The sequence below is a fragment of the Acipenser ruthenus genome, chromosome 5 (assembly GCF_902713425.1).
Source record: "Acipenser ruthenus chromosome 5, fAciRut3.2 maternal haplotype, whole genome shotgun sequence".
NCBI classification, from domain to species: Eukaryota; Metazoa; Chordata; class Actinopteri; order Acipenseriformes; family Acipenseridae; genus Acipenser; species Acipenser ruthenus.
Genome location: NC_081193.1, coordinates 39,917,328 through 39,938,804, shown reverse-complemented (window position 1 = coordinate 39,938,804; position 21,477 = coordinate 39,917,328). Strand labels below are relative to the sequence as shown.

The window sequence follows — 21,477 nt, the reverse complement described above, 5'->3', positions numbered from 1 at the left end:
AAACTCACCTCTGCCAAACACTCCAACTTCCACTATCATTCAGTCTTCCACTAACAATCCCTGTAAACTTTTCCCTACCTCTCCCTCCTTAGCCTTCCCCCCCCCCCTTCTACCTTACTCCATCTCGGCTGATGACTGCCTCCTCCTTCTCCTCCAAAATCAGACATCTGCAAACTCTTCACTACCTCGCCTCCTTCCCCACCCACCCCCTGTCCTCTGCTCACTCACCATCACCCTCTGCAACCCCTACTATTTTACCCTCCTTCTCCTCCTTCTCGTCCCTCTCGGACTCCGATCTTTGCTCCCATTCCAGAGCCATAAACCCACCACGTGTGCTCTGGACCCCCTCCCAACTCATCTCTTCCAGGCTGCTGCCCCTGCCCTACTCCCTTTCATCTCTTCTCTTCTCAACACATCTCTGCTCTCTGGCTGTTTCCCTTCTCAAACAGGCCTGCATCATCCCCATCTTAAAAAAAACCCTCCCTGGATCCCTCATCCCTCCAGAACTACCGTCCTGTCCCTTCTCCCGTTCCTCTCTAAAACCCTTGAATGAGCGGTACACCGCCAGCTCTCTGTTTTCCTGTCAACACATTCTCTGCTCGACCCCCAATCCAATCTCGTTTTCTCCCGGCACACTCCATTGAAACTTTCTGTCACTAACTCTCTTCTCTCTGCCTGTGCCGCCTCCCTCTCCTCTGTCCTAATTCTCCTGGATCTCTCTGTAACCTTTGACATGATCGACCATTCTATTCTCCTGTCCTCTCTCGCTGACCTGGGACTCTCCGGCACTGCTCTCATCTGGTTCTCCTCCTACCTCACTGATCGCACGTACCGGTTGTCCTTGAGTGGCTCACTCTCTGCCGCTTGCTCTCTTTCGACAGGTGTCCCCCAAGGCTCACTCCTGGGACCCCGCTTGTTTTCTCTCTACACCCGTAACCTCGGTCCACTCATCTCCTCCCATGTCTTTTTGTATCATCTCTATGCTGATGATGCCCAGATCTTCCTCTCCTTTCCCCACTCTGACCCCCACACTACAACGTTGCTCCGTTCTCTGCTCCCTCCTATCTCCAGACAATCATTTTTCCCTACACCGCTCGCCCCCTCCGCTCCTCCACCACCGGCAGATTAGCTGTACCCACCCTCTGCTCCCCCTATTCCAGAGCCCGCTCCTTCTCCACCATTGCCCCTTAGTGGTGGAACGACCTGCCCACGGGTGTCAGGACTGCTCAGTCCCTGACCACCTTCCGGCGCCTCCTCAAGACACAACTGTTCAGACAGCATCTGTAAACTTCACAACTCTCGACTATATGGCACCCAATTGTACCAGTACTTGCATCAGCTTGCACTTGCACTGAACTGCTCTATGCTTTGCCAAATTCTACTACTGCTCTTAATTATAACTACTTCCTGTATCTTGTATTTGACTTTACTCTTATAAGTATCCGTTGTCATGTTTTTTTGTAATTTCTCTTTTTTGAAATCATTCTCATCTATTCATCATGCTCATACGGGACTTCATTCGTATAAGCAAATATTTTTAATATAAGTTAACTGCTCTTAGTCGAAACCCGCTCTAACATGTAATTATTTACTGTATACTCTATTTTTTGCTTTTATTTGAATTTGATCTTTTGCTACTGATTTTATTGTATTTTGCAACTGCTTATCTGAAATGTGATATTCTGAAATGTGATACTTTACAATGTGATATTTTGTAATGTGATACTTTGTACTGTGATATTTTGTAACAATTGTAAGTCGCCCTGGATAAGGGTGTCTGCTAAGAAATAAATGATAATAGTAATAATAATAATAATAATCTGTTATTGAGGCATTAGGTAATGCTCTAAGTTATGAAAAAAGCAATTAATTAAGCAAATACCTAAACCCATGACCTGAAGGTACAGTAAAATCACATTACAACAAGTGATGTTTAAAAAGTTTTCTAACATGTATCTTTGTATTCAATTCCAAAGGAGCGACATGAAGCTGTTGTTCGAAGGACGACTGAGAGAAGCCAAAAAGTAAAACAAAAACCCAACAGGTGGTCGTGGGGAGGAGCAATGCACAACAGTGCCGTCAACAGCAGTGGTAAATACCTAGGGACTTTATTTACACATAATAAAATGCTGTGTGTATAACATCACTTAAGAGAATGAAAGATAAACAACAAGCGTTATTAAAGCTTGAAAAGTAGTCCATTTTTAAATCAAAATGAGGTCTTTCTTGCATTTTGTTGTTTTTCCATACTTTCAGATGAATTTCAGATAAATTGACACATACAGAATCCAGCTATCTATTAAATTCTGTGTACAACAGAAGTCCTACATTTTAAAGACTGGGTTTCACACATATTTGCTTTATTGAAACACATTTCCACAGCATTCCTTTTTTGATACGATTTCTTTCTTATTTAAACACAGATTTCCTTCCTGTTTGTCTTGCTGTGCTAAACCTTTTTTTATTTTATTATTTTTTGTTTTATGATTTGCTTTGTTCTTTGTTTCTTTAAAAAAAACATTCATCGTCTTGCATTGGCTGTACCTTTTTTTAAAAAATTTTTTTGTCTTGGCCAGGTTTTGTTGAATCCGCTTTCCCCTTTCTCGATTTAGCAGGCCTGGAGCACCACTTCCATGGTGCTTGTGGTTTTTGCAGATATGGAACAAAAATGCAATGTGAATATCCACTTCTCCATCTATATATCTCAAACCTAGCAAGTAGGGCATCTGCTAACTGGCACCTGCATGCTTACAATTAGAGTACATAGATAGAATAGAAACTTAGATTAGAGCCTTTCTAATAAACATACTTACCCGACGACTGTAGATTGGCGTTTTCTATTTGGCACAGTTAATATACCAAGGAATAGTATGTTATATGTTACATGAATACAATGAGATTACTAGTGAAATTAAGCTTAGTTTTCAGTGCAGTAAAAGGGAGCAGGTCTTCTTACGGAGAACACCACGACTCCACACATTTTAAAATTATTACAAAGTAGACATAAAAGCCAAATAACGGGAAACCTAATTATTAAAACTATTCATTTATTTTGATTATAGAACTAAGTTACTCCTTTTTATTTTCATGGTCGGATGTTATAAAAACAGAAGCTTTATTTCTTTATTTCTTTTGAGAATCTTGAAGCACAGTAATCTGTACTGATATCGGCATCAGATTTTCTGAAAGGCCGTCTACTAGAAAGAGCTTTGCCTTGTCAAACACAAATAGCCAATCTACAGTCTTGCGTAATTCAGATACCTATTCCTAAAAGTCATTGGAAGGGTCTGAATTGTTCCTCAATACCCGATCACCAGTAGTTTCTGGTGTTTAGAATATCACAAAAGTTTGGGTTTTACATCAGGCTGTGACCTGCCATTGTCTCCATTTGTTTTAGATGCAGACCGGCGGTCTGTTTCCACCATGAACCTCTCGAAACATGTTGATCCAGTCATTAGCAAGCGGCTCTCCTCCTCATCTGCAACATTATTAAACACTCCAGACAGAGGTACAGTTTCAACTATTGTTTTAAATTTGGAGAAACTATAACATTTTAAACTGGTCTTGTGTATGAGAAGCTAAGTTCCTTAAATAAGGGATAACTTTTATAATCTAGGTAGGTGCAAATTAATAATAATTTTGCTTAACAAGGATAACGTAAAGATCCAGTATCATACCTTAACCTTCATAGTGTTTCAATTTTACCTGAGAAAGTTTGTGGTGTGTTTTGCCGTTCTCTCATTTTCCCATTTCGGAGAGACCAGCATCCTGCTAGGTTACCTGTGAAAATCCACAAAGGATTCCATGTAGGTCCCGGAAGTAAAATTTGAGTCATCAAAGTGCTACTTAAAAATAACACCAACTGGTTTTCAAAAGACTGCAGGAATCTTGATTTCAAATGTGTGTTTAAGTCTTTTTTTTTCTGTCATTATAGTAATGTTACCCTAATATAAAAATTAATTAATGAATTAATTAATAAATAGCCCAAAATGTTGGAAAGCTAGTTCAGAATTACCAGGATTTTTGTTAGGAACAGGGCACGATATGACAAACGAACACTGGTTCTGATCTTAAAATATATTTTATATTCACTGTATCAGGTATATACTAAATCAAGAAAGGCTGCTGAAATATTTTATGTTGTCCGGACGGTTCATCTTACTGTTGTCAACCATGGCCATTCCAATGTGTACCCATTTCCACTAATACATCATACTGTGTTCGTTGTGTATTATAAAACTTTCATTGTTTGTATATTATTATTATTATTATTATTATTATTATTATTATTATTATTATTATTATTATATACAAGTCAAGGGAACACAGAAACATACATTCTCTGAATCCTTGTGCCATACAAGCATGTCAATTATTACAAGACGAAAGAGTGCAAAAATGGCATTTATACTTATTGTGTCCTTTCTTTTTTATACTTAACACTGGTGTTGGATGCTTTTTTGTGGTGGTTTTGTGTTTTTTTTTTTTTTTTTTTTTTTTTTTTTAATTGTCAGTTTCATATTATTTCACAAATGGTAACAACTTTCCAACACAAAAAAAGTAGGATATAAAGTAGTACTATTGTAGGCCTTTTCAACACCACAACTCACACCTTGCTTAGTTGGGTTAAGGACATAGTTGGTGTTAAGTTAAGGCTACTGTAATGCATTGAAGCAGGCTTATGAGAAACTGAGAAAAAAAAAAAAATGTGACAGTGATACCTATAAACGCTCTAAGTGTAAACAGCACATGTTGTTTTTTTTACATTAACAACCATGTGAATGTAATTACAATTTCCTTTCTCTTTAATGTATAAGTTACAGGCCATTTGTATCAATTACGCCATTTTTCTCTGAGAATTCTTTTGATTTCTAGTCATTAACCTGTTTTATGTTGTGGTCGTTGATCTAACCTTTGACATGTTACCTGCAGGATGATAACTTCATCCAAGTGTTTGATGTTAATGTTAGACAGGTAGAAACATCTTCTTGATATCTGGGTCTTTTAAAATAACTTGTTTGGTTTATTTGAACAGCCTTACAGAAAAGGATTTCGAACTTTATCAAACTTCAGTCAAAGCCACGTTCCTCCTCCCGAGGAAAGCCCTCTCAGGATCCACAGCCAGGTGTTCCTGTGGAACGAAAATGTATTGGAAAGAGTTTTAAGTAGCACTCACTTTAATATTGAATGTGAAACTGTCTGGAAGTCATTTGTGTTGATTTGAGAGCTTTTTTAATCAAATTATGTAAGAGTTATAAGGTCAGTTCTCCAGCATTAATATGCAGCCCGAATTTCAGTAAATTGATGGCTTTTACAAAATTCTTTATTTTTATTATTATTATTGTTATTTTTTATCTAAGTCTCTTACAGTACCAGCACATCAAACCTAAAGGAAGTTTATACTACTTTATACATGCATGCATTAAAACAGCTGTAAAACAAGCTATATAAAAGGGCTTGTAACCAGGAGATCCCCGGTTCAAATCCCAGTTCAAATCACTGTGTGACCTTGAGCAAGTCACTTAACCTCCTTGTGCTCTGTCTTTCGGTTGAAACGTTGTTGTAAGTGACTCTGCAGCTGATGCATAGTTCACACACCCTATTCTCTGTATGTCGCCTTGGATAAAGATGTCTGCTAAGTAAACAAATAATAACAAATAATAGTATAAATGCAAGTTTGTATAGCTTTCTCTAAACTTTTCAGCACCTGCCTTGCATTTCTCTTTCTACAGTCCTAGTATCGCAATATAGTACTGGTTTGTTCCTTAAAAGCACGCTTCAGGATTAAGTTATAGATTACAAGAAGTGGAAAAGCCAGATGGGAGTAATATCTAGTGCTTGCTTGAAACTGACGTTAGATGACATTGACTGAATACAGTGTAAGGAAAACAAAGACAGGTTACAAAGGTCAAGTTAGACTTTTAGCCTGCCCATACTTGACAAATAACCGAAAGTGCATGACAATTTTGGTTGTTTATACTGTCCACATTTCCTTATAAAGGAGCATAACCAACTTTTAAGGCCACTGAGAGAGAGATTGTTTTATAAACAAAATACACAAATATATTTATATTTAAGTACAGACTAACATTTTTATTTTCAACCTACTTTCCCTGATCATTAAATCCCTGATGATTGTATTATGTATTACAGGTTGCACTGTTACTTGATCAAAATCCACAGGATGCCAAATTTTACTTGAAAATCTGAATTTCAGTATTTTGAACTTGAATCAATATAATAACACGGAGTACACAGCTGGTAATACATTTATTCGTGATAGCATGAAAAAGCACTGCAGTCCTGTACAGCAATCGATGATAACCCATTTAACATGTTTCAAGTGATTTTTAGAGTATTTGGAACACTTTAGCTGCCTTTAGCAGACAGAAATGATTTCCAGACCAGTTTCGTACCTTGCTTTGTGTAAGCAAACCACTGCAAATGCTAAGCTTGAATAGCGTAATTACATTTCTCTTACATAATCTCTTTTTTTACTTTTTTAACAAATGTATTCTTCTTTAGGAATTTAGCATACTCTACATACATTAAATCCACAAGACTAATGCCTGGCCAGCCTACAACAGCATTTTTGTTGCTCACTAGATCTTGGACCTTTTTAAATATCACTTGTGGCATGAAGTGCTCAGCAGGCGTGTACAGTATGAAATATTGCATGCTTTTAAACATGTCTAAACAGTACTCTGGGCTAATGTTTGCTGCATCCTTTTTTTTTTTTTTTTTCATTACTTTCCTTTTTGCAATTTGCAGGAATCATGCGACCAGCATTGTTAATGTTGTTGTTTTTTTTTTTTGTTTTTTTTTTAAATATTAATTCACAGGCTGCTTTTTATGTTGTTCCAAAGCTTTTGTGCGCCCTGCAGCCACTCTGTTTAATTTCATTTTTCTGTTGTAGCGCGTCGCTTGCAGCTCAGTCCCTGGGAGAGCAACATTGTCAGTCGGCTGCTGACCCCAACCCATTCCTATCTGGCAAGGAGCAGAAGTGCTGTTTCTTTGTCTGGAGAGATAGGTATAGTTTTTTTCTCAAAGGGATTTACATGCTGTTAGCAAATGATTTTGGTACAGTATGCTCTATGGACTAAAAGTGATTAGATTGGAGAACTCCTCATTAGCTTGTAGTTTGTGCAGTCATCCCTCTACTACATTTTGTATTGTTTACCAGCTTTTTTCTGTTAGGGGGGAAAGATGGGAAGACCACACTAACCTTCATGGTATGGTGACACATTTGTCATCACAGCATGATTGTTAATTTTGGGAACACCCTCTGTTTTAAAGTAATAGAAACACCAAAAAGAAATTAACTATGTAATATGATTGGTGTAGAATAAGTTTGTGTAAATACTTAACCTGGGCGTCCCCAGTATATTTTTGGTGTGTAGTAATTGCAACATGTAAACGTTTAGTTGTAGCAAAGCCTTTAATAATAAACTCAGAAGTAAATATGCAAATTACTTATTATCATCAGTCTTTCTTATCTTTTATCTATTTAGTTTTTTGTATAATCTTATTTAATGTTAAAGTTTGTTGTGTGTGGTTTGACTTTTGATATTGAAGTGTTTTTGTTTGTTTATTTGTTACTTTTACCAGTGTATTATAAATGCATGTTAAATGATGTGATTGGAGTTAAACTGCATAACCTTCTATAACTCTCTGTTTTTCCTGGGTTTAACGGTTTTGCATTGCTTTTACTGTGGTGGCTGTGCTTTTCACCAATCCTCTTTTCATAGTAGTAAAATCACCTAAACTAACGAGTACGTTTCTAATCAATGTGCAGTTCTTTCTGATTACTAACATGTTTCAAATTAATAGTAGTTGCTGTGCGTAGCTTAACCGTCACTGTAAACACCCAAGTTTAAAAAGTAGATATGTACATCTGTCTTTGATTATTCAAGGGCAGATGTAGACTGACAGTGATGGTTCTGGTACCCACGTCTCTGGCATTTTCTGGTAGATCTAATAGCTGCTTTCTTTCTTCTCTTTTCTCCACCTCTGGTGCCTGTTCTCCTTCGCTCCCTCTCCATTGCTTCAAACACACCCTATAGTTATCCCCATTTGTCCCCGTTTAGCATCTTTCAGTCCCATGACTCCAGCATCCTACAAGCCTACCCACTGTAGAAGTGTGGAAAGACCAAGGGCTAGTGTCTTGAGTTCAGAGGTCACTAGCCACAGGAGAACTGTGCATTCAGTAACGGTAAGGTGGGGGTGGGGCCCATAGCAGTGAACATTAATTCATCATTTTAATGTTTATATGAATATTTAAACGCAAAACTGCCTCACAACCACAGTAAATCCAGGACACCAAATACCATTTATTATTATTATTATTATTATTATTATTATTATTATTATTATTATTATTATTATTATTATTATTATTATTATTATTGTTAATAATATTCAGTTTGACTTTCATAGGGGCTCAGAAAACCTTGTTGTGGGGATGTTTTGGTTTTTTTTTGCCATTTTTATAATCAAGTAAGACAGCCTTCTAAAACTACACCCTGACAACCCACCAGGTTTTACCAGTAAACTGAAATCCTGCCATGTACAGAATAACACCTCTTTAAACCACCACCATCACTAAACCTGTATGTGGCATCTTAAAGGGGGAGCATGTGAAATATAAATGAAATGCTAAACTCGCTCACCAAATATTAAAATGGAACAGGCTGAATTTGATGTAATAAAGTCGGAGTGTTTTTTTTTTTATTGTTTTCTGCACTTAAAAACCCAATATAAAAAGGCTTTTCTCAGAGTCCAACTGTCTGTGTAAGGACTTATATCATTAACTACTTATGGATGAGATCCAGGAAGTATTAGCCAGTGCAGGAGGGGAGGGGGATGTTGGCGTTAAGAACCATTATCTGCCTGGGGATTAGGTACCTTGAACAATAAGCCTTTATTTAAAAAGCAAAACAGACAACATAGGCTGCATTATTTGACTTTATAAATAATCAAACACAGAAGGCATATTTGACTTGTATACATAACACTATGTAACACAATTTTTGTTCCTGGGTAGTAAGTGTTATTTCCTAATTGCTTATGCCTCAAAAGTATAGAAAATGACTGTTATTCCCCACAAACTTTGCTTTTGTGACCAGGACAGTGGTATTTTGAAATTTGCCTATTTCCAATGAGAAAACGGGCGAATTTGTGTCTTTTTGTTCACATAAAGTCAGAAAAAAACAACATATGAATCCAAATTAACATGTATTTGTACTAAAGTAATACAAAAATGACTACAAAAGATTTAGAAGTGAGTAGTTTTTCGAGATTTACGATTATACTGTAAATCACTTTCACGAATCAGCCCCCAAATGTAGTCTCCCATCATGTTCTCGTTATACTGTCCTTGGTAGCGGCGTTCAAAGTCCAGTATATCCTGGTGGAAGCGCTCGCCTTGCTCCTCCGAGTACGCTCCCATGTTCTCCTTGAATTTATCAAGATGAGCATCAAGGATATGGACTTTGAGGGACATCCTACAGCCCATTGTGCCGTAGTTCTTCACCAGAGTCTCAACCAGCTCCACATAGTTTTCGGCCTTGTGATTGCCCATGAAGCCCCGAACCACTGCGACAAAGCTGTTCCAAGCCGCTTTCTCCTTACTAGTGAGCTTCTTGGGGAATTCATTGCACGCCAGGATCTTCTTTATCTGTGGTCCGACGAAGACACCTGCTTTGACCTTTGCCTCAGACAGCTTAGGGAAGAAGTCTTGAAGGTACTTGAAGGCTGCCGACTCCTTATCTAGAGCTCTGACAAATTGTTTCATAAGGCCCAATTTGATGTGCAGTGGTGGCATCAGCACCTTCCGGGGGTCCCAGCCGTACTCATCATACTTCAAGGCGTCCAGCAAGGTCTTGATGCTGTTGTAATCCTCTTTGAGGTGCACCGAGTGAGCCAGGGGAAGAGACTTGTTACCATTATGGAGCAGCACGGCTTTGAGGCTCCTGGATGAGCTGTCAGTGAAGGACAGTATAACGAGAACATGATGGGAGACTACATTTGGGGGCTGATTCGTGAAAGTGATTTACAGTATAATCGTAAATCTCGAAAAACTACTCACTTCTAAATCTTTTGTAGTCATTTTTGTATTACTTTAGTATAAATACATGTTAATTTGGATTCATATGTTGTTTTTTTCTGACTTTATATGAACAAAAAGACACAAATTCGCCCGTTTTCTCATTGGAAATAGGTAAATTTCAAAATATCACTGTCTTGGTCACAAAAGCAAAGTTTGTGGGGAATAATAGCCATTTTCTATACTTTTGAGGCATAAGCAATTAGGAAATAACACTTACTACCCAGGAACAAAAAAAAAAAAAAAAAATTGTTACACGGTGTAATTAAACAGAAGTTATATTTGATTTTATAAATAAACCATTTAAATTACATAACGGAGGAATAGCCAATCATTTTCTCCCCCTGTTATCATGTCAGTATAATCCATTTCCTGTGCAGCAGGTATTTCCCATGCATATCATCCCTAACTTCGAAACACTGTAAGAAACTTAGTCAAGTAGACACGTGTTTTGGCTAATGCCTTCTTCGGTATGCTGATTTAGATTTATAATGATTTATTTACCCTTGTAGAGTCAATCTCAGATGGGCCAATAATACCTGTTCTACAAGAAGTGTTAGACTATGAGGGCAGGATTGGATTCATCCAAGCAAAAACTATGTGACAATGTTTTACTACCAATGAAACGTAATAAAATAACCTTGGTTAATTAAGTATAAATTAATCATACATTCTTAAATCTTACATATTAGTTTATAGACTTAAGTTTTTTGAAAACATTGGCCACATTGACTTTTCTAGTAGCTAGGCTGAAGGTCTGTCAATTTCTAATGATTTACCTGCATTTCCAGCTGGCTTTAATGTCTTACTTTTCTTTGTTCAGATTGATAAAAAGGAAAAAGATAAAGAAAATGAGCAAGAGAAGAAAGGTTTATCAAACCTCACTGCTGCCCCCCCTGCAACCTTGACAGTCAGGAGGTCTCTTTCACCTTCTAATGTGAGAAGTAGAGCAAAGGCGCCCTCTCCAGCTCGGTAAGGGAACTGCATGTAGATAAACCACTTGTTTTGGTTGGATATAAGAAAAATGTGATGATGTGGGGGGAGGGGGGACGACAGATGACTTCTGAAGCCATTGTGTATTTCACATGATTTTGCTCCTGGTATTTTGAAAATACCATTGAGTTCCAAAAAAGAGCAAACATGTCAGTGACTTTTATCCCCTGTCATCATGGCTGTAAATTCAAAATCAGAGCTATCGGCACCATGAAAAGATAAATCATCATATATGAAATATGCATATTTCAAAATGTAAGTTCGATATACAGTCAGACAGACATATACCTTCATCTACTCCCTGATTCTGATATACATCCCCAGCAGGAGACAAAAAGGGAAACTCTCGCATGTTTAGGGTGAGAGACAAAATAAGAGTAGTTTAAGCAACTGGAAAGTAGACATTCCTGCTTTCATGTTCCAACTTGTCACTGACCCCAACCTGGTTTCAACTCAGACTTGTTCAGGTTGTAACACAACAGAAGCATACTAGCCAATTCCTTTTTTGTTTTGCTTTTTTGTTGTTGTTGTTGACAGAGTGCCTCACAAAACCCCTCCCTTGCCTGGTACTCCTAAGCAATTAAAATCCCCTCCCCAATCAGCTGTGGACTCACCGGCTCACAACCGTCCACTGTCGCCTGGCAACGTGCGGCCAGTGCGAACTGAAACCAACAGAGTTGAAGAGGGTGAGCACCTAGACGTGAGAGAGGAAAGCACAGAAGATATGCAACCATCAAATAAACCAAAATCAGATCATCCAGCACCTACTAAAGACACTGCACCTAAACCAGAGACTCTTATAGGTGGGGATGTGTTGCAATGTTTTTTTTTTTCCCAATGTTGTTAGAAAAATATTATGAAAAGAGACAAGAGTACATTGCTGTGGTTCTGCCAAGTTATATAGGATAATGCTTGAATTGAAATGTAACAGTTTAAAGCCATATTGAAATCTGACATCCCCACAATTTTGGTTCTCCTGAAGACAGCACCAACAGTACTTTCATGAAGATACTATTTTGAGTTAATGATTTGTAATTATCATGGTTGCCTTTTTGTTTTCTTGTTAAACCCGGTTTCACAGCGATTTTGTAAAAACTTGGGGTCCTTAAAGATAATTTAGAGTCATCAGAGACTTTATTTGAGATGTTTTTACAATAAATCTGCCTGCTCAGGTAGGCCTGTGTATTTTTCTCTATTGGTTAAAACAGGGTTCATATATACAGCACTTTGTTCTTGGACCTTTGGAGGGGTGTAATAGAATTGAAATCAAATCTAAATTCTGTTTGTATCAACCATGTTGGTCTGTTTTCCATCAGAATCTGTTCCAGTCCTGCCTCAGCCACAGGCACAGGCTCCAGCCTCGCTGCCTCCCCAACCAGCAGCCGCCATGGCAAAACCATCAGCCGGCACTACCGACCCCGAGGAAGCCACACGACTGCTGGCTGAGAAGAGACGACAAGCCCGGGAACAGAGGGAGAAGGACGAAGAAGAGCGAAGGCAGAGAGAGGAGGCTGAAAGGTAGGAATGAAAGCCTACAAAGAAACAACACAACCCTTAAGATTCAATTACATGTAATCACTCTAGTTCTGATGTTGTTCATTGTTTGTAGATCAATCACTTTTCAGGCCAAAGCATTTTAACAGTGGATGAGGTGCTGTGTGGTCCAGTGGTTTCTGCAAATATGATTTAATTAATCAAAATGGGTTTTAAAAAAACAGACCTTAAAGTTTTGTGAATAGGGCTCATTGTCTCTATTTTGGTCATGCATTTTGAATTATTTTTACCCTTCAGGACATAGTTGTTCTTTCAAAACCTGAGTAGGTTTTCTTATTTTCAGACTTACAATTACTTTGAGGGTTGGTGTTACCCTAGAAATAAAAAATCAATGTCCGTAGTCATACCTGGTGCCATGTTGCAGGCTATGTTTGCAATGAAAATCACAGCTTCCTTAGGGTTTTGAATGAGCACTGAGCATTTTAGTTTATGTAAAGTGCATCATTTCATCAAAGGCATTGAGAAACAACATTGAATTGCCGTTTTCAAGTCGTAACATTGTGTGCCTAAAGCACTCTGTTCTGTCACTTGCAGGCGAGGGCGGGAGGAGATGGCTCGCCGGAAGGCTGAGGAGAAGGCTCGCCGGGAGGAGGAGGCCCGACTGCAGGGAGAGGAGAGGAAGAGAAGGGAGGAGGAGGAGAGGCGTGCCGAAGAGGAACAGCAGCAGAAGCTGGCCGAGAAGAGAGCACAGAAAGAGAGAGAAGAGGCGGAGCAGGTACAAAGACCAGGAAATGTTTTGTTGTTCAAGTACATTCACAAGAGTTATTACAAAAAAAAGAGGATGCTTATTTTCACGTGAAGTAATGTTTGTCTTTATCAGTAATGTTAACATGCTGGTTGTATCAGCTTAATGTTCTTTTTAGTATGATAGACTAGCAACTAAACATAATACTGTTTTCGGCAAATTTGGTCCAGTCAAACGTTCCTGCGACATTGTAGAAAGTAAATTAGTTTTTTATTTAATTTAGAGTTCAGGCAAAAAAAAAAAAGCTTCTCTCCCCTGACGCTACTGTGACAGGCACAGTCAAAACCAAAAATGTGTTTCCAGGTTCATTCAAACACGCAGCCCTACGCGTGTGAGACACCCATGTATTCCCCTCAAGTTTGCAGCACTGACGGCACACGAAAGCAAACTTTGTTTGTAGTGTGTCGACATTAGTACATTTTTGAATGTCTGACCATTTTAGCTTAAATCATGGGTTACATGATTATGCGGCACATACTGATATAAAGAATGGTAAAATGGCTAATAAGTCATTCGTTCTGGTGCGGACTTGAGGTGAATATAAGTTTTTTTTATAGTAACTGAGCCACGACAACAGGGGCCCCTTGTTGCCTCGTGCCCCATGCAATTGCATGGGCTGCATGGGCCTAAAACCACTACTGAGTACATGGCTGTGGAAATCCAATACGCAGACTGTTGACCCAGGTAAGTGCATATTGGATGAATGAGGTCGGTTCTTTTAAGGACACATTATTTATGTCAGTTTGAGGTACCTATTACACTATTACTTAATTATTCCTTCTGGACATTGTGTATCCATTCATATGGTGTACCATTATGAGATGGGATTAGAACTGTTTTCATTAGCATTCTGATTAACACTTATTTTAATAAATCAATACAAAGTAAGGACATTTACTTGTAAAAAGGCATTTATATCTGTTGCTATTTTCCTTTATGAAATATATCTTCATGACAATGGTTCCTTTGTATGCTCCTTTTGTTATTGTGTTTACGTTTGTGGGCTTTGTCTGGTTTAATGACAAAGCAGTTCATGAATGATTGTTGCTGTTTTTCAGAAAGAGGAAGAGGAAGCTCGTCTGCGGGAGGAGGATGAGAGGATGAGATTAGAACGGGAGAGAAAATTCCAGAAAGAGGAGCAGGAGCGCTTGGAAAGAAAGAAGGTACAATCCATCACATGGGCAGGGCCTGCATGATTTGAGTGGGAATGAGCACTAAATAAACATGTATTATAAGGCCAGTCTGTAAAATGGTATATATAAATATTATTATTATTATTATAATAATAATAATATATAAATATGTGACAGATATTTAATAAATAAATATATAACACCGATAGTCTCACTTTTACCAGTCGTCATAACTTATAAAAACCCCTTAAGCATTTTCCCTTTCAACACCTCCCTGATTTCTAGAAAAGTGTTTTGACTATTTTTTTTTTTTTTTCCAGCGACTGGAAGAAATCATGAAAAGAACAAGAAGGTCTAATGGTGCTGATAAGGTACAGCTATTTTCTAGACTGATTTTGAAAAGATTTGTTTTCATTTTATTTTATTTTAGATGATTACGGCTTCCTTTTTTCTTTTTAGAAACCTGTTTCACAAAGGAATGGGGAGGTGTCCCAGCAGACCAAAACAGAAGAAACAGGTATTTATATATTCATTTAAATACTTCAAACCTGTATAAATCAGACCTGGATTATTGCTTTGAGACAATTCATACACCTCTTTAGGCTGGGAAGATGATACCCTGTTTGGATCAACTCGAGTTCAAAATATCTTTTGGGCAAATCCAATTTTGTTCCTTTTTTTATTTGATTAGACTTTTTTTAAGAACAGATGTTGCCTAATAAGTGTAGTAGCTATTAACCCTAAACTAGCATTTTATGTTTCAAAGACTTTATAAAAAGTAAAGCTTCAGACAAATTGACTATTACACAGCCGTTTTGATTGGTGATGCAGTCTTAGTCCATGTCTCATGAGAAAACCCTGCCCCTATGTTAACACTACGCCTTTCAGAAGAGAAACATTTTAAAGACATTAATAACTCTGTTACTTGCTACACAAGCTTTAGAAATTAAATAAGAAATCGGCTAAAAAATAAATAGGTGAGATATATAATAAGGATGTTTTTTATTCCAGTAAATACAGCACATGCCCAAGGGATACAGTATGCTGCACGCTTGTTTGTTTGTTTTTAATGATACATATATAAGAAAACTATTCAATACAGTTTTTCTTTTTTTAAAAAAAATGCATACAAATCATTGATGATCATTTCTTAACATTTTATTTTTCATATTAATTTTATTTTTGCAGTGCCCAGTCAAATGCCTGAACAGACCCCTCAGTCTGTAAAGATAGAGCAGAAGTCACATGAGGAACCAGCTGCACAGTGTACACGCAGCAATGGCCATGGCCAACTGAGCATTTTGCATTCACATCCAGCTCCAGTAACAGAGGAAAGGTGAGCCGGTGTGCACTTTCTGTTAGTAACGTGTATGGGAGTATGGTGGTTCCTTACGTGGTGCTGTGCCAGTGTTTGAGGAAGACAGTTGCATTACCAGTAGTTAGGAAAAAATATAACTAGTTACAAATACAATTTAGCAATTCCTGTCCTCACACAGACCACATCTTCAATGATTTCTGGACTACATAATGTAAATGGGTTTCTTTCTTATTGACTTGAGAATAAAACAGCTTTTTATAATTTTATAGCTTTTTGCTGTCTGGCATGCCTTTTTGCCATTTTGTTTTCTGAAACCAGTGTCTTTGTGTTTCAGCACTTCAACTATTGTTAAACAACCAAAAGAAAATGGCATTTCCGTACAGAATGACAGTTTTGAAGAGGTGATTAACCTCCCTGTTGGAACCAAAACATCAAAGCTGGACTTGACTGGAGAAGGAAGCCAGGATGTCAGCGCAATTATTCCTGTACTTGCATTCAAAGAGAATGGTTCTCTGGGATCATTGGCTAATGCTGAAGGTGTTCAATCACATCAGACAGCGGGTTAGATGTATTTACTAACATACTTCTTGAATCGGGTATCAAGCCTATGATGCTAAATATGACTTGCTAATGCGTGTAGCAAAGGAGAAGCCATACTAATTTCAACTTCCCCCATATAAAATAGGAAAACATGGTGGGGAGCACGACAAACAAAATTGAAATGGTGGAAATGGCAAATAGCTGCTTCCTAACGCAATTTGTCAAGGCTCCAACCAGAGGGGAGGCATGCCTTGATTTAGTCTTTTCAAATAACAAAAACAGAGGTCAGAGAATCATTGGCAAACTCAGATCACAACATGGTCTCATTTGGAGTGCTTTTTAAAACCACAAAAGTAACGACTAAAGCAAAGGTTTACAATTTTAAAAAGGCAAACCATGAAGGTATGAAACCGACTAACAAAAGTAGATTGGAGTAAAATAGAGAAAACATCCACAGAAAAAGCTGGCTATCTTTCAAAAACGTAGTGCTAGAGATGCAAAACAATTACATCCTAAAAGTAGACAAATCAAAATCGAAAACAAAATGGTTTAATAGATCAATTAAAAAATATATCTAGAGAAAAAAGGAACTTTACAGAACATTTAAAAGGGACCAAGAACAAAGTGCACAGAAAGAGTACTTAGAACTGCAAACACAAGTCAAAAAGGAAGTTAGAAAGGCCAAGAGAGAGATAGAAATTAACATTGCCAAGGAGGCTAAAACCAGTTCCAAATTTTTTTCCCCAATATTACAACAGCAAAAGAACATTCGAGGAGGAAGTAAAATGCCTCAGAGATACAAATGGCAAAATCATAGATGAAGAAGAAAATTGCAAATATATTAAATGATTACTTTTCACAAGTTTTTACAAAGGAGGATAAGGGCAACATGCCCTACATGCCAATCTGTTCCTATCCAGTTTTAAATAACTTTAGTGTAACAGAGGCAGAAGTGTTAAGGGGACTAGGAGCTCTCAAAATAAACAAATCCCCTGGGCCGGATGAGATCCTCCCAATAGTACTCAAAGAAATGAAAGAAGTTATTTACAAACTGCTAACCAAGATCATGCAACAGTCTCTTGAGACAGGGTTTGTACCAACAGACTGGAGAATTGCAAACTTAATACCAATCCACAAAAAGGGAGACAAAACCGAACCAGGTAACTACAGACCAATAAGCCTGACTTCTGTTATATGTAAACTTATGGAAACTATAATAAGATCCAAAATGGAAAATTCTCTATATGGTAACAATATCTTGGGAGACAGTCAGCATGATTTTATGAAAAGGAGATCGTGTCTAACTAACCTGCTTGATTTATTTGAGGATGCAACATCGACAATGGATAATTGCAAATTATACGACATGGTTTATTTAGATTTCCAGAAAGCTTTTGACAAAGTCCTGCATAAATGATTAATTCTCAAACTGAACGCAGTAGGGATTCAAGGAAATGCATGCACATGGATTAGGGAGTGGTTAACATGTAGAAAACAGAAAGTACTGATTAGAGGAAAAACCTCAATTATGTCCTCTGCTCTTCCTAATCTACATTAATGACTTAGATTCTGGTATAGTAAGCAAACTTGTTAAATTTGCAGACAACACAAAAATAGGAGGAGTGGCAAACACCGCTGCAGCAGCAAAGGTTATTCAAAATGATCTAGACAGCATTCAGAACTGGGCAGACACATGGCAAATTATATTTAATATAGAAAAGTGTAAGGTACTGCATGCAGGCAATACAAATGTGCATTATAAATACCATATGGGAGATATTGAAATTGAAGAAGGAATCAATGAAAAAGACTTTATTTAGAAATGTGTTCATCTAGGCAATGTGGGGGAGCTATAAAAAAGGCCAACAAAATGCTCGGATACATAATGAAAAGTGTTGAATTCAAATCAAGGGAAGTAATGTTAAAACTTTACAATGCATTAGTAAGACCTCACCTAGAATATTGTGTTCAGTTCTGATCACCTCGCTACAAAAAGGATGTTGCTGCTCTAAAAAGAGTACAAAGAAGAACGACCAGAATTATTCCGGGTTTAAAAGGCATGTCATATGCAGACAGGCTAAAAGAACTGAATCCTGTGACAGGATGGCTGACGAGGTGACCTCAGGCCAGAAACAGGAAGGAAAACAAAAGGCAAGTACTGCAGGGCAAAAGACACTTGCGGCGCCGTTTATTTTTAAATAACAAAAATAAATAAGCGGTTTTTAACAAAAAACACAAAGTTTAAACAAAATAATCACAAACACCACAAGAAAATAAGTATTCCAGGTCAGGCTGGGCAAATCGCCTTCACTGTTCCTACATTTATTTTATTTTAGTTTACTTTGTGTCGTCTCCTCCGCTCTCGTTCTCTACTTCCGAACACCCACCCCGAGTGCAGAGAGCTGCAGGCTTATATACGATTAGCAACAATTAATTGACTCGGGAGATGGTCACCTTCTGCACAAGGTTTTTAATGTGGATGGGGCTTCCCATCCATGCTGTAAAACAATAACAAAATATGACACCCTGGGATCCTTCAAGAAGCTGCTTGATGAGATTCTGGGAACAATAAGCTACTAATGACCAAACGAGCAAGATGGGCCTAATGGCCTCCTCTCGTTTGTAAACTTTATGTTCATATGTAACAGTAATAAATAAATATGAAACCCTGCTTAGAAAAATCTACTTCTTAATGTTGATACTATAAAGCCACTTTATTTTATACTATTTTTGTTCTACATAATTTTTCACAATTTGTTACAGATTTATATAATGATACTGACACTTTTCTCATTTTTAAATTTTAGAAGTCATCTGAGAATTCCAGCTGAAAGGAAGTGAAATTGGCAAAAGCAGCTGCAGTTCTTTTTCTTTTTTGTTTTTTATATATACCAAGGAGTGATTTGGGGCTATTTTCCTGATCTGGCACTTTGGAAGAAGTCAACATATTTTATATCAAAGATTGAAGCAGACTGGATACCTTTTATTGTTAAATGACCAGCTAATGTTTCTCACCACTTTATAACGCTGTGTGTGTATTGTGTTAAACAGCTCCCTTACACCAGTTTAGATTTCCTGTATCCTCAGAAAACAAAAGATTTAAATGTTGTGTGCGACTGTGACGGGAAGAGGGGAATGATTTTGTTGGGTGTTACAAATGACTGTAATCTGAAATCCGCTACAATTTTACACATATCATACTTGAAGAAGCCTCATTGCTTTAGAAGTAGCTGCTAATGGGGTGTTAAGTTTAAACCTGAAAGTTTAAATTTAATGACCGAGAACCTGTATAGGGGTGCACACTCTTAAACCGTTTTCTCTTTGTAAACCAAGAATAGTCTTGGAAAGTTATACAACACTGATGTCTCCTAGTTTTTTAACTAATGTAAAAATGTGGAAAATATATAGTAAATTTAATATTTTCAATTATGAATAAAACTGTTCGCTTGAGCAGGTTAAGCTTTGTTAAATGTTTTGGCAAAGCAGCCAGGAGATGTATTAAGTACACATTCAATACCAGAAGTAGTATGATTGTTGGATTTAATAGCATTGGTCCAATAGATATTGCCAGTATATAAACAACATACAACCCCACCCCCCCCCCCCCCACCCCGATTTTTAGATTTAAATCGAATTTCTTAAACTGCTGCTACTTTATGAATTTCCTTTGCCTTATCGGCTCATGAGAGTAAATGAGGTTCGAGTGATTGTGGAAGTCTTTGTGTTTACTCGTTTCAGAGCAGGGGGACATGGAGTTTGAAATGCATTCCTAAAATGTGACTTTCCCTTAGTTTTTTGAACTTTTGATATATACTGAGCATCAAAAGAAACTTATTTATATTTGGATAAAATTCACTAGATGTGATCGAAAAATATAGCAGGTGCAGTGACTTTTTATTGTGCTGATTAACAATTGACATCACGAAGATGCTGCAAAATGATCTGTCAATCTTGGGCAGGTGTTTTGACTCTTGGTCTCCCAGTTTGTGGCCTGTCATTGACAGAGTGTGTCTGGTTATACCATCTCGCCAGGTTTGAAATTGCTGGCTGTGAGCACCCAAGACGGCGAGCCACAGTACGCTGCCCTAGTCCAGCCTCCAACATGCCGATTGCACGGAGGCGCTGCTCTCTTGACAGACGTGGCATATTCTTTTTTTTCTGTGATTTTCTTTTTTGCTTTTATTCAAGCTTGCAATTCAGCAGCTGAAATCACTCCATATCCAGTGTTCAATCAACTGTCTCACTAATTAGGTGCATATGCTTCAGTCAGTCACTCAAGTGTGGCATGGTCAAGAATGAATGATCGAGTGATTAAAAAAGAAACTGCCCATCATTTATATACCTTATTTTTTTTTTAATAAACGTGTTATAATAGTGATAAGTTTCTTTTGGTGCTCGGTATATATTCCATTATTTCTGCAACACTTGAACCATTTAACTTCCATCTCACACATTTTAGGCATTGTTGCTATAGAACATGGTTGTCAAAGCTTTGCAACTTTTAGGGAGTGCAGACCTGAATTGTTTAAAGACTACTAAAATTCCTACGTAATACAGTATAAGCACTGGCTGGACTTTAAATCCAGCTTTAATCTGATTTTTGACTAAACTGTTACGCAGATGGCAAAACAACAAAAATCAACTAATGTATATTTTATTATTAAAACTAATGGCAAAGCTTTGAAAATTTTAAAGAGAAATAATGATAATGAATTACTAAAGCCATTTAGTGGTTTGTTTTAGTAATAGTGTGACTATTCCGATTGGATCCTGTTTTGTTTCCTTTACAGTCCACTGCTGTCCATGTACATAGAAATTATATTTAATAAGCAGAACTCTGTCCAATCTGTGGTAGTTTTCATTCCATTCAATCTGTATAGCATGTACAAACAAAAATAAACTGTTTGAAAAAAAAAAGTGAATAAGTGATTGCAGAAATGATTTTACTTTTATAAGCAAAGTCTTATTTGTTGTTTTTCTCATAACCTCAGTCAACGTTAAGTTGGTAATTTCCTTAATTATCCTTCAAAACGCTTGTACAGTGTTAAGGTTCAGCACAATTCAAATCTTTCAGTCCTTGTACCTCAAA

The 21,477-nt window shown here is 37.4% G+C and overlaps 1 protein-coding gene across 15 annotated transcripts in view; it reads left to right on the top strand.

The window, feature by feature from the left end:
- LOC117403426 (ensconsin-like) overlaps positions 1-21,017 on the top strand; it is a 70,041-nt gene extending 49,024 nt beyond the window's left edge. For 7 of the 15 annotated variants that reach the window (XM_034005572.3, XM_034005569.3, XM_059024181.1 and 4 more), the window contains 16 exons: positions 1,977-2,091; positions 2,577-2,675; positions 3,398-3,508; positions 5,036-5,146; positions 6,917-7,030; positions 8,064-8,212; positions 10,929-11,077; positions 11,636-11,901; positions 12,415-12,616; positions 13,187-13,367; positions 14,456-14,560; positions 14,851-14,901; positions 14,990-15,047; positions 15,719-15,866; positions 16,183-16,409; positions 19,196-21,017. In XM_034005572.3, the coding sequence (XP_033861463.3) occupies positions 1,977-2,091; positions 2,577-2,675; positions 3,398-3,508; positions 5,036-5,146; positions 6,917-7,030; positions 8,064-8,212; positions 10,929-11,077; positions 11,636-11,901; positions 12,415-12,616; positions 13,187-13,367; positions 14,456-14,560; positions 14,851-14,901; positions 14,990-15,047; positions 15,719-15,866; positions 16,183-16,409; positions 19,196-19,206 (2,097 nt within the window). In that variant the 3' untranslated portion in view covers positions 19,207-21,017. The remainder of the gene's footprint in view (positions 1-1,976; positions 2,092-2,576; positions 2,676-3,397; positions 3,509-5,035; positions 5,147-6,916; positions 7,031-8,063; positions 8,213-10,928; positions 11,078-11,635; positions 11,902-12,414; positions 12,617-13,186; positions 13,368-14,455; positions 14,561-14,850; positions 14,902-14,989; positions 15,048-15,718; positions 15,867-16,182; positions 16,410-19,195) is intronic. The other 8 variants (XM_034005571.3, XM_034005570.3, XM_034005573.3 and 5 more) reach the window with 8 other exon arrangements.
- The last annotated feature ends 460 nt before the right edge of the window (positions 21,018-21,477 follow it).